The following is a 12,408-nucleotide window of genomic DNA, read 5'->3' on the forward strand; positions in this document are numbered from 1 at the left end:
CACCCTGATTGGCCCGTTGGGGAGGCCTCCTCCGACGCCCATTGGACGGGAGCCTCGGCCTCTCCGTGCCGCCCCAAAATCACACCCCCCCCCCCCCACCCTCGCCGAGGCGCGCTTGGTGTCTTTTGTTAGGGCCGACACTTTACGCGCAATAATAGTCACCGGCCGAATTCTAGCCTGCTATGACAAACGAGGCCTAGGTGTTACTCTTCATTTAAGGCCTCATGATATGGTGCCGTGTATGTGACAAACACTCCAAATACTTCATATGTGGCAGTCAGTCATAGAAAGGACACTTTGCGCTTTTGCAGAGCTAGGTGGTTGGCTCTTAAAAGAGCCTTTGGGGGTTGAGTAGTCAAGTGGCAGCCGCAGTAGCGATTTTACTTGGCTTTGACGGCCTTCTCAGTCTTCTTGGGGAGCAGCACTGCCTGGATGTTGGGCAGCACACCACCCTGAGCGATGGTCACGCCGCCAAGCAGTTTGTTCAGCTCCTCGTCGTTACGGACGGCCAGCTGCAGGTGACGGGGGATGATACGAGTCTTCTTGTTGTCACGGGCAGCGTTGCCGGCCAACTCCAGGATCTCAGCAGTCAGGTACTCGAGCACGGCGGCCAGGTACACTGGTGCGCCAGCGCCCACACGCTCGGCGTAGTTGCCTTTGCGCAGCAGCCTGTGCACACGGCCCACGGGGAACTGGAGTCCGGCACGGGATGAACGTGTCTTTGCCTTGGCCCTGGCCTTGCCTCCGGTTTTGCCTCTTCCGCTCATATTGGTAGCTTCAGTATGTCACAGAAAGTCTGAATGAGCCGCTGGGCACCTCGAGAGCCTTACTTATACCTCGCCACAAGAGGCAGCGATTGGCCACCGGGCCGGTGTGGCCTTATCCAATTGGAGTGAGGGACAGACAGACAGACAGTCAGCCCTAAGCCCGCCCGCCCGCCCGCAGGCAGGCAGCTGAGTGAGAAAGAAGGGCTAGGCTACTCTGTTTCCCTCCGACTTTGTTACTTTATGACAAATCAAATCACTCAATCTCCAAATGGGAAACACATAGATAGCTGCACTATTCGCTGCGATTTCCAATACGCTATAGTATTAGGATGATGATGATTAACACATCACAGTGAGGGTGCTGCTGTCCTCTCCAGTATGTATTCTTCTTATTATGAAGATCAATATGACATGGAACACATCTAACACATCACAACAATGGCTCATACACAAATGACTGGTGAGGCTGCTGCACTATTATTATATTATATGCCTCTCTCCGAGTGGGAAAAATGTGGTGCGTAAAAGTAGCCTAGTGAACGACAAGTAGTACATGGAATGACATGCGCTTTTATGGAAAGAGGTGGGTGGCTCTTAAAAGAGCCTTTTGTGGTAACAACATGTGTCGAGTAGAACACCGTTTGTAATAGCTTTACTTCTTCTTGGGGGCTGCCTTCTTGGCCTTGGCTGCCTTGGGCTTGGCGGCTTTGGGCTTCGCTGCCTTGGTAGCCTTCTTGGGGCTCTTGGCCGCCTTCTTGGCCGCTGCGGCGGGCTTCTTCACCTTCTTTGGGCTCTTGGCGGCCTTTTTGGGTGTAGCGGGCTTCTTGGCCTTCTTGGGGGACTTCTTTGCGGCGACGGCCTTCTTGGCTGCTACCTTCTTGGGCTTCTTCGCCGCGGCGGGCTTCTTGGCGGCCACCTTCTTTGCTTTGGGGGCTGCGGCTTTCTTGGCGGGCTTTTTTGCCTCGACGGCTTTCTTGTTGAGCTTGAAGGAGCCGGAGGCACCGGTGCCCTTGGTCTGGACCAGGGTGCCCTTGGTGACGAGGCTCTTGACGGCGATCTTGACACGGGAGTTGTTCTTCTCCACGTCGTAGCCGCCTGCCGCCAGACTCTTCTTGAGCGCGGCCAGGGACACGCCGCTCCTCTCCTTGGAGGCGGACACCGCCTTGACGATGAGCTCGCCTACGCTGGGTCCCGCTTTCTTGGGCTTGGCTGCTGCCTTCTTCTTGGGTGCCTTGGCCGGCGCGGCGGCGGCGGGTGCTGGTGCGACTTCTGCCATGTCTCTCGCTTGGTCCGGTAAACACACACACTTACGGTAGTCTGTGAGGAGTAGTTTGCTGTAGACGCTGCTCTGCGCTATTGAAGCTCCACACCGTGCAGGGGCTGGCCTTAAACGCGACATGAGAACCATGTAGACTCAAGCCACCCAGCTCGGCTTCTCCGGGCTGGCCAAATGCTCTTTCACTTGTGTTTTCTGGTCGCCAATATCGGTCCAAAAGTCACCGACGGAGCCGTGTTTTTGGTCCAAAAGCCAACGGCCCAGTGAGCAGACTTGTCTCCGTTCAGAATAAAGTCATGTGGGCTGCAGAAGCCCCGTGCATTTTGTTGCAACTCGCTCAAAACCTCACCGTTCGACTGTCGGCTGGAGCTGTGCGCACTGGTTTTCCTGTGCTATTTGTCTCCTAAATGGCCTAAAAGTGCATCCGATTGCGAGCACCATTGATTGTGTAGTGAGCCGAGATGTCTGGCAAGGCAATCAAATGGTTCGGCGTCCCCTGATGTGGTCCTGGGTGTTTTAAAGGAGAGCTCTTTTGGGGACCTTAAAACACATGCACTTGTGAGGCCTGGCTGAGACTAGTGTTGTACTCCAAGTTTCAAGTTGTATTCGTCATGTGTCCAGGACGCACACGAGATATATATATATATATATATATACATTGTCCAACGCCATGTTTACTTGCACTGTGTGTGTGTGTGTTTTTTCTTTTTTTTTCTCTTCTTTTCTTCTCTGACTCCGCAGCGTGACTCGTGCCGGTCTTTGTGTCTGTGGGTCTTGGTGTCTGTTTGCCCGGCCGGCGCTATGGAGGCTGGCGCCCCATGTGCTTGGTCGCCCTGATATAGGCCTAGGGAGTGTCTCTCTAGTTAGTGAGTGGAACAAGGGCTGTATCTCTCTCTCTCTCTCTCTACTTGATTTTTCTCCTCCCTGTTGTATAGTCATTGGAGCACTAGTGGAATCCCACATTCATATTCTTCCTCCACTGGATAGGGCCTCTTTACAGGTCAACGTCATTAGGCTATAGGGCCATTTCTTCTATTCACTTATTCCACAATAACACCTTTCACCTGGAATTCATGTCACCCCTGTTTGACATGTCCTGCAGACAAAGACACCGAAAAAGGCGCCAACCCCCCCCACTCTAAATGATACAGTGGAACACATTCATTTGCTCCTGATGGATTTGCTTTTTTCACTGACAGGGTGGGTGGCTCTTAAAAGAGCCTTTGGGTTAGTACAGCACTCCAAACGGGCTGTTTACTTGGAACTGGTGTACTTGGTCACGGCCTTGGTGCCCTCGGACACTGCGTGTTTGGCCAACTCGCCGGGGAGCAGCAGGCGCACGGCGGTCTGGATCTCCCTGGAGGTGATGGTGGAACGCTTGTTGTAGTGGGCCAGGCGAGAGGACTCTCCGGCGATACGCTCGAAGATGTCGTTCACGAACGAGTTCATGATTCCCATGGCCTTGGAGGAGATGCCGGTGTCGGGGTGGACCTGCTTCAGCACTTTGTACACGTAAATGGCGTAGCTCTCCTTCCTCGACTTTCGGCGCTTCTTGCCGCCTTTCCCTGCTGTCTTGGTGACGGCTTTCTTGGAGCCCTTCTTGGGCGCGGACTTTGCTGGCTCGGGCATGATGCTGATGTCTCGTTGCTTCTCAGAAACGAATGAGGGGGTGGAGGGCGCTTTCCCGTCTTATGAAGAGGAAGCTAAGCAAATTCAGCGGCCGTGGACACGCCCCTGCCATTTGCCCAGTGGAGCTGAGCGCGCGTCAGAGCCTTCCACTCAGAGGCTTGCTTCCCTAACAAAGACCTGCGCGCCCTACCTCCCCCTACTCCATGGTGGGGAATTGTGTGTTTCAAAAAGGGAGGGCTATTGCCTTACGGCCCACTTTGCACCGTCAGACATCCCCTTCTGCTCCAGCCACGTCTACCGACTCATGGTGGCTTTATGTCGGGTGCCTCTAAATCCCACCGTTTCTACACTCCTGTCATTAACACTCCCTGTCCACTCAGAGTGGCTCATAGTTTCTTACTAGATAAGGGACCTCTATAAATCTTCCTACGACAATGGAATTGGCCTTTTTGAAGCGCATGTGGGTGGCTCTTAAAAGAGCCTTTGGGTTCAAGTCGGGATGTTGACGTTCCGAAAAGAGGGCGTTTAACCGCCGAAACCGTACAGGGTGCGTCCCTGGCGTTTCAGAGCGTACACCACGTCCATGGCGGTAACGGTCTTCCTCTTGGCGTGCTCGGTGTAGGTGACGGCGTCACGGATCACGTTCTCCAGGAACACCTTCAGGACACCGCGGGTCTCCTCGTAGATCAGCCCGGAGATACGCTTCACGCCGCCACGGCGAGCCAGACGGCGGATAGCGGGCTTGGTGATTCCCTGGATGTTATCGCGGAGAACCTTGCGGTGACGCTTGGCGCCTCCTTTTCCCAGTCCCTTGCCGCCTTTGCCTCTTCCAGACATGGTGTATATGTGTTCGCTAGCGGAGTTCAAGTGAATGAATGACGTACGCCGGGGTGCGTGGTGCGCTTATTATGTGCATTTGGTGGACCTGATTGAAGCCAGTGGCACAGAAAGCGCGCGCTTTCGCCTGGCCTCTGTTGCAAAGGGGAGGGTGCTCGTTCTAGGGAACGAGGGAGGAACCGAGAACAAATGAAAGCAACTAACATCAGTCAAATACTGATAGAACAAAGCCAAACTGTGACAACTGAGGGATCAACTAGTACTCTGTGTCCGACTCCTCACATTGTTGTTGTTGTTGTTGTTGTTGCTGCACCTGATTCAACTCATTGAGGACAAGGTGATAAGTAGTTGAATCAGCTGTGCCTCTCCAGGGCTACAACAAAATAGGCTACTCTACCCCTGGAGTTGGAAAACACTGAATTAGTAGGCTAGAGATAGGCCTAAAGAACTCAAATAGAGGTCCCAAGTAGAAAGGAGAAACGAAGGTCACTCTTCCACACACATAATCGCAACAAGTAACACACAAAACCTTCATGCCATAATTGAGACACCGTCAAATCCAAAGGGGGAAGATGTAGGCAACGGGGAAACAAATACACATGGAATGCCATAAAGCCAAAGGGGCCCATCATGTTTTTTTTTCTTTATTGTAGACATTTGACTCATTTGAGTGAATGCATACATTTCATACAATGTCTATTTTTTTTCTTTTTTTTTGGTACTGGCCCCCCGTGGGAATCAAACCCACAACCCTGGCATTGCAAACACCGTTCTCTACCAACTGAGCCACAGGGAAGACGGCACATGTCATGTCACCTCATCAGTCATTTTGCTATTGAAGGCCATGTAATGTAACATCAATCTTCTTTTTTCTTCCCTAGACACGATCCAGCCTGACAGTCAGGGAGCCAAGAGGACCTGAGGTTCCGATGGGAAGGGTGGTGATACCTCTGTAAGGTGAAACGCAGTAACACATTCCTCAGACACCCACCCAATGAAGGGCTAGTGTTCCTATGTGTACAGAGGCGAGAGGGATGTGCAAATATCGTATTGTGCTTTTCTTCACAAACCAATAACAAAGCGTCTTATTATGGAATTACTGCTATGAGGTGGATCATTTATAGGCCAGATAGCACTATGCCCGCCAGATGGCCTCAGATGTTGCAGAAAATGACCGCCACAGGAGGAGGGCCCATGTCAACAGGTCATTCCAAAAGGGAGACATTTTGGATTTCAATTGACTTCACCTTTCTTTAACCAGATAGGCAAGTTGAGAACAAGTTGTCATTTACAAACTGCGACCTGGCCAAGACAAAGCAAAGCACTTCCACACATATAACAACACAGAGTTACACATGGAGTAAAACAAACACAATGTGAGCAAATGAGGTGAGATAAGGGAGGTAAAGGCAATAAATAGGCCATGGTGGCGAATTAAAACACTGGAATGCTAGATTTGACAGTACATGAAATACTGGGGTGCAAAGGAGCAAAATAAAAATATCAATACAGTAGGGGAAGAGGTAGTCGTTTGGCCTATTTATAAATGGCCTATGTACAGCTGCAGTGATCTGTGAGCTGCTGAGACAATATGATCAATCACTGCAGTTTAATAACATCTCAAATCTGACTAGCTTTCATCTTACAACTTATTGTTGCCATAATTGTCTCTTACTTCTACTTACTGGCTGCCAGGCCTCGGTTTAGTACATCAAGGAACACAGGTTGCCTTTTAGGAGAAGGACTGACAAGCTTTCAACTAGGTGAGATACAGCTACTGTCATGAAGTCACTTTGTCATAGCAGGTTAGGAGAAATAGGTAAAGGGTTAGGCTTACCCACTTACAAGTCACCACACAGAGAGCAGACTCGAAGCACAACTGCACTGTCTGGAAGAGCGCACCGGACTCAATTGGAATCCCTCAAACAGCACACTAACTACATTCCGCTTTATGATGTCACAGTCAGCCCCTCGGAACACTGGTCCTCAACATTCTCAAACACCTTGGATACCGAAGGCAAACATTCTCTAATCACTCACAATCACAAATCAACTAGGGAGAAGGCTGCCAGGAATTGGACGCTGAGAAGCTAACCTCCTTCACAGAGCAACATCATAGGACTGGGAGTGAACAATACTCTGTCCGCGTACCTGGTTGGGGCCTGGTGTTCAACAGCAGGTTAGACTCTGTCACTTGTTCCCTTCAACTGCTTGCTTGCATTCCCCTATTATCAACAGCTGTGTTCCTCTATAGGCTAGAGTGCAGATACTTCACACCTATAGGCTAGGAGTTTCACTTGGACCACAGTGACATTGCTGGTAATTAGCCCGCAGCACATAAAGTGGACATACTATCTAATCTAATCACCCATCCAATCCAAATCTATTTGCCACATACACCTGTTTAGCAGATGTTATTCCGGGTGTTGGGAAATGCTTGCTTGTGTTACTAGCTCCAACAGCACAGTCATGTCTAACAAGTAAGATCTAACCATGTCCCAACATTCCACACAATACTCACAAATCTAACAAAACCAATGGCAGACCGGCATAGACCCAGGGGCGGAAATCCCATCCTGGGAAAAATAGGATTTGTCCCCCCCAATATATCACTCAAACATAACTATGTAATTTCAATAATATTCATTATACGCAATGAAAGCAATTGTGCTGATTATAGACACTTAATAGCGCGTTTTTAAGTTTCAAAAGATTGCGACCCCCCCGCCCTTTGCCTCACAATGGTTTGATCCACTGCCAGTTCCAATCGCGCAAATATTAACTATTAAGCTAGCTAGTACCTATTCCATTTATGTGGCGTCGTCAAAAATGGAATCAGCATGCAGATGATGGAAGTTAGTGATTCAAAGGTTAGCGATAAACTGAAGTCAATTACACTCTCATCTACCATTGTGTTAAATATATTTCATGGTGTCGTTGCAAAAGCTACTATTTCTTTATTTCATTTCACCTTTATTTAACCCGGGTAGCAAAGATTAGAGCAAACACCACTGAAACTGAAGTGGTGCTCGCTAGCTTGGCAAAATCAGCTATTGTTGGAAGCCAGCCAATATGAAACAAACTATTCAAATTACAAAAGGTTGCAGCATATGTTGTGTAAATGGTGAACTCATACAGCTGTCAACTCTTGTCATTTTAATCCGTTTCACATTTGCTAGCTACCTTTTAGATCGAAGCCCTACTGTAAATAACCTACACACTGTGTGTGTAGCCAGCCAGCTACAAAAATGGCACAAAAATAAAACACGGACATCAGACTATTTTTCAATACACCAAAACGCATAGTAACAACCCTAGTAGCCTAATATCTCAAAGACTAGTTGATACAATGTTCATAACAAAGAAATGAAATTCTAATGGAAATGTTTCACAATGATGTCATTAGGCAGAGCAGGCGGCACACAGACAGCAGAGTTGGGGACAGATATGCAGGGACAGACTGGCAGAGACAGGGAGTCTCAGGTAAGTTTGTTGAGTCTTTGTTTGGCAACATTATGAAAGGTTCTCCATTTTTTCCACTTGTAAAATAGGAACATAATTGGAAAATGCCATGGATACCCCCTACTCTCAACTTCAACTGGTGACTGAACTAAGATTTGTTAAAGGCAATGGTATTGCTGTTGTGTAGTTTTGGGTACCGGTAGTTAGGAGTACGGCAAACACCTTATTTCTTTGCTTCCTCAATATACATTGACCATATTACAATGTAGGCTATGTGTTACACCACTACTTTTGGTGTCCCCCTCAGGAATTGCTCTTGACAAAATGTCATGTAATTGTCCCCTCCAAAGTTGATATCAGATTTTCGCCCCTGCATAGACCTACATACATGACAATAGAAAGGTGTATATCCATATGACATGAGCCATGCAAACTAGCTCGGCATGATAAAAGTAACCGGTGTTCCATTATTCAAGTGCCCAGTGATTTCAAACACAAACACACACCTCAGTGCAAGACATGCAGAAGGACTAATGAAGAGGAGATGAACAACACCGGAATCATGTCCAATTAAGGGAAGAAAACCGCCCACAACAGGGTTCAGCCGAGATGCAATGTTGATTGACACCCTATGCTTCATTTAGGAGCTCAAAGGAATAGGTCAACTCGTATAGATAGGGAGGCATTTCACCGCCACCTGCTGGACCAGAAGTCATGTTGCCAACACCTGCCTGAATTCAATTCATCAATGCCTATAAGGAATACGTCCGCTCATCATTCAAGCCACATAGGGACGGATTTTCGCGACACCTGCTGGATCAAAAGTGCTACTCACAATGGCCACACAGCGCATTCATCCCTCAACCTATGGGGTCCAAAAAATATATTACAATAACTACAACAGATCATCAAATAGGCAGAGGTTCCATGTAGAGTACCTCAAATGATACAGTTACTTTTTCAACAAACCTAATCTGGAAATCATCTTCACCTTTCTAAAGTCATTGCTTTCCACAATGCTATGCTCACATGACTTATTTCATTTCTTCCAATCTATGTCACTATTACTTCATTTGACTGCTCTTAAATCATATTCACTTAACCCTTTTCTTCACCTGCAGATTTGGAACACTACGTCATGTGAATGTATGTTTCTCAAGTATCAAATGAGGGTCACTTACATTGTACTACTTTATTCCAAAGGGATTGCTACTTTTCTCTCTTTATCTGTAGCCAGCTCCAAAAAAGGTCCACATGCCTATACAACTTTTGCTTTAGGACTACATCTTACACCAATGACCAGGGAAAGTGTTGGGAAAAAACGTGGATGATTCTGTGACCAATTACAGAGGCGCTGGCCTTTTCAGCACCACGGAGCTCCGCTATTACCTGTCTCGTGAGTGAAGATGCAGCAGAGGCGCGCTGTCCATTCAAACGCGCGGAATACAGCAACGCATGCGCAGAGAATTCCACTTTTTGCCTGTGCCATGCGTCTGACTATTGTACATTATCCCTTTGGATTGATGTCGTTTTCCCAGCTCTTTTGTCCTGCGTTCTAGCTGTGTGATTTCTGCATTTAACTGGCAGCCTGTATTTAGGGCCTTATCGTTTGTTGAAGCTGTCAAGCAAATCTTCTTTCGCGTAGGTGATGTATCTACACTGTAAAAAAGGATTTGGCAGCCTAGTAGATAGTGGCATCCCAACAACCAACAAACAAATATGGGAGTCAGTAGAATCCAATATTTAGCACTGTGAAGTTGTCATGTGCTGAGGCATTTACTTCCTTATGAAGACTATGCTGCAATCAGGACGTACCTGCACTGGTGATTGCAATTCTGTAATTGCTCAACTAATAATAGGTCAATCACTGCAGCTTCTTGTGTCCTGTTTCAGAACAGCTGTTTTGCAAGCCGTCGATGATTACATCTATTGATTCCTGCTGTCCTGATACCTTTTCTCTTAACGATGGGTATGTCATTAATGGGATTATTCATGGGATCAGGGATCTGACTTCATCCCACGAAATACATTCACTTGCGTTGGACAGAGATATCATTTTACTGTCAATACCTTAGTCAGTCGCATGAATTATGGGGTGCACACAGCTTTACCCTGACGTGCTAATGATCAGATCAAAACGGCTTTTTTTGTTGCAATCAATGGCGATTATCACAAAGTCATTGACTGACTCTAGCAGAGGACAGAGTTTGGGAAACGCTGGCCTGAAGATCAAATACTAATAGGGAACCACGTTTAACCACTAGATGGCCTCCGTGCTCCACGGGAAAGTTTTCCCCTCTGCATGAGTCTCTCAGCACCACTGCAATATGGGACTTTCAAAGCAATGTTTTTCTTAGCTACATAGTGACAATTATTGCCACTTTTTGCCCTATATCATTACTATCACTGTATTTTCCCCTCCTTTGACTGTTCTACTCTAGTCACATTATATTGAAGCTGCAATACTATAAGCAGCTTTTCCTTTCGATGTGACCTTTAGTTAACAACCAACTCTTATTTATGATACGGTCTGGAGAGGGGCGTGTACATATGGAACAATTGTGCCTTTGACGGAAATATGGAGGTGGCTCTTAAAAGAGCCTTTGGGGGATTTTGGACATCAGGTCATCGTTTAAGCGCGCTCTCCGCGAATACGACGGGCCAGCTGGATGTCCTTGGGCATGATGGTCACCCTCTTGGCGTGGATGGCGCACAGGTTGGTGTCCTCGAACAGGCCGACCAGGTAAGCCTCGCTAGCCTCCTGCAGGGCCATCACGGCGGAACTCTGGAAGCGCAGGTCGGTCTTGAAGTCCTGGGCAATTTCTCTCACCAGGCGCTGGAAGGGCAGTTTGCGGATCAGCAGCTCAGTGGACTTCTGGTAACGACGGATCTCTCTCAGAGCCACGGTGCCGGGCCTGTAACGGTGAGGCTTCTTCACGCCGCCGGTGGCCGGGGCGCTCTTGCGCGCAGCCTTGGTGGCGAGCTGCTTCCTGGGTGCTTTGCCACCGGTGGATTTGCGAGCGGTTTGCTTGGTTCTGGCCATGGCGCTAGCTAGCTTCCTTCTTTCACAGTCGGAGTATAGCCTCCAAATGCCTATGTGAAGTTTATAAAGCCGGCAGCGGCGTCTGCTGATTGGACACCATCTCCACACCACCCTGATTGGCCCGTTGGGGAGGCCTCCTCCGACGCCCATTGGACGGGAGCCTCGGCCTCTCCGTGCCGCCCCAAAATCACACCCCACCCCCCACCTTCGCCGAGGCGCGCTTGGTGTCTTTTGTTAGGGCCGACACTTTACGCGCAATAATAGTCACCGGCCGAATTCTAGCCTGCTATGACAAACGAGGCCTAGGTGTTACTCTTCATTTAAGGCCTCATGATATGGTGCCGTGTATGTGACAAACACTCCAAATACTTCATATGTGGCAGTCAGTCATAGAAAGGACACTTTGCGCTTTTGCAGAGCTAGGTGGTTGGCTCTTAAAAGAGCCTTTGGGGGTTGAGTAGTCAAGTGGCAGCCGCAGTAGCGATTTTACTTGGCTTTGACGGCCTTCTCAGTCTTCTTGGGGAGCAGCACTGCCTGGATGTTGGGCAGCACACCACCCTGAGCGATGGTCACGCCGCCAAGCAGTTTGTTCAGCTCCTCGTCGTTACGGACGGCCAGCTGCAGGTGACGGGGGATGATACGAGTCTTCTTGTTGTCACGGGCAGCGTTGCCGGCCAACTCCAGGATCTCAGCAGTCAGGTACTCGAGCACGGCGGCCAGGTACACTGGTGCGCCAGCGCCCACACGCTCGGCGTAGTTGCCTTTGCGCAGCAGCCTGTGCACACGGCCCACGGGGAACTGGAGTCCGGCACGGGATGAACGTGTCTTTGCCTTGGCCCTGGCCTTGCCTCCGGTTTTGCCTCTTCCGCTCATATTGGTAGCTTCAGTATGTCACAGAAAGTCTGAATGAGCCGCTGGGCACCTCGAGAGCCTTACTTATACCTCGCCACAAGAGGCAGCGATTGGCCACCGGGCCGGTGTGGCCTTATCCAATTGGAGTGAGGGACAGACAGACAGACAGACAACAGTCAGCCCTAAGCCCGCCCGCCCGCCCGCAGGCAGGCAGCTGAGTGAGAAAGAAGGGCTAGGCTACTCTGTTTCCCTCCGACTTTGTTACTTTATGACAAATCAAATCATCCAAATGGGAAACACATAGATAGCTGCACTATTCGCTGCGATTTCCAATACGCTATAGTATTAGGATGATGATGATTAACACATCACAGTGAGGGTGCTGCTGTCCTCTCCAGTATGTATTCTTCTTATTATGAAGATCAATATGACATGGAACACATCTAACACATCACAACAATGGCTCATACACAAATGACTGGTGAGGCTGCTGCACTATTATTATATTATATGCCTCTCTCCGAGTGGGAAAAATGTGGTGC

General features: G+C 48.8%; 5 protein-coding genes across 5 annotated transcripts; all 5 read right to left on the reverse strand.

Annotated features, from left to right (window-relative positions):
- Positions 1 to 318: 318 nt before the first annotated feature.
- Positions 319 to 825, reverse strand: LOC123725496 (histone H2A). The gene has a single exon (XM_045691347.1). It carries the CDS (start codon positions 765 to 767, stop codon positions 381 to 383), a length of 387 nt encoding a protein of 128 aa, XP_045547303.1. The 5' UTR covers positions 768 to 825; the 3' UTR covers positions 319 to 380.
- A 496-nt stretch (positions 826 to 1,321) lies between these two features.
- LOC123725481 (histone H1-like) lies at positions 1,322 to 2,693 on the reverse strand. Its single transcript, XM_045691334.1, has one exon. It carries the CDS (start codon positions 2,173 to 2,175, stop codon positions 1,420 to 1,422), a length of 756 nt encoding a protein of 251 aa, XP_045547290.1. The 5' UTR covers positions 2,176 to 2,693; the 3' UTR covers positions 1,322 to 1,419.
- A 551-nt stretch (positions 2,694 to 3,244) lies between these two features.
- Positions 3,245 to 3,831, reverse strand: LOC123725503 (histone H2B). Its single transcript, XM_045691354.1, has one exon. The coding sequence runs from the start codon at positions 3,670 to 3,672 to the stop codon at positions 3,298 to 3,300; it is 375 nt and encodes a 124-aa protein (XP_045547310.1). The 5' UTR covers positions 3,673 to 3,831; the 3' UTR covers positions 3,245 to 3,297.
- A 6,647-nt stretch (positions 3,832 to 10,478) lies between these two features.
- LOC123725490 (histone H3) lies at positions 10,479 to 11,131 on the reverse strand. Its single transcript, XM_045691342.1, has one exon. The coding sequence runs from the start codon at positions 11,012 to 11,014 to the stop codon at positions 10,604 to 10,606; it is 411 nt and encodes a 136-aa protein (XP_045547298.1). The 5' UTR covers positions 11,015 to 11,131; the 3' UTR covers positions 10,479 to 10,603.
- Positions 11,132 to 11,438: 307 nt separating this feature from the next.
- On the reverse strand, positions 11,439 to 11,942 carry LOC123725493 (histone H2A). Its single transcript, XM_045691344.1, has one exon. The coding sequence runs from the start codon at positions 11,885 to 11,887 to the stop codon at positions 11,501 to 11,503; it is 387 nt and encodes a 128-aa protein (XP_045547300.1). The 5' UTR covers positions 11,888 to 11,942; the 3' UTR covers positions 11,439 to 11,500.
- Positions 11,943 to 12,408: the final 466 nt, after the last annotated feature.

This window comes from Salmo salar, chromosome ssa12 (genome assembly GCF_905237065.1).
Source record: "Salmo salar chromosome ssa12, Ssal_v3.1, whole genome shotgun sequence".
NCBI classification, from domain to species: Eukaryota; Metazoa; Chordata; class Actinopteri; order Salmoniformes; family Salmonidae; genus Salmo; species Salmo salar.

What these genes read in the sequence shown, in the direction of transcription:
- LOC123725496 (XM_045691347.1), bottom strand. Translation starts at nt 767, where the DNA reads ATGAGCGGAAGAGGCAAAACCGGAGGCAAGGCCAGGGCCAAGGCAAAG.
- LOC123725481 (XM_045691334.1), bottom strand. Translation starts at nt 2,175, where the DNA reads ATGGTTCTCATGTCGCGTTTAAGGCCAGCCCCTGCACGGTGTGGAGCT.
- LOC123725503 (XM_045691354.1), bottom strand. Translation starts at nt 3,672, where the DNA reads ATGCCCGAGCCAGCAAAGTCCGCGCCCAAGAAGGGCTCCAAGAAAGCC.
- LOC123725490 (XM_045691342.1), bottom strand. Translation starts at nt 11,014, where the DNA reads ATGGCCAGAACCAAGCAAACCGCTCGCAAATCCACCGGTGGCAAAGCA.
- LOC123725493 (XM_045691344.1), bottom strand. Translation starts at nt 11,887, where the DNA reads ATGAGCGGAAGAGGCAAAACCGGAGGCAAGGCCAGGGCCAAGGCAAAG.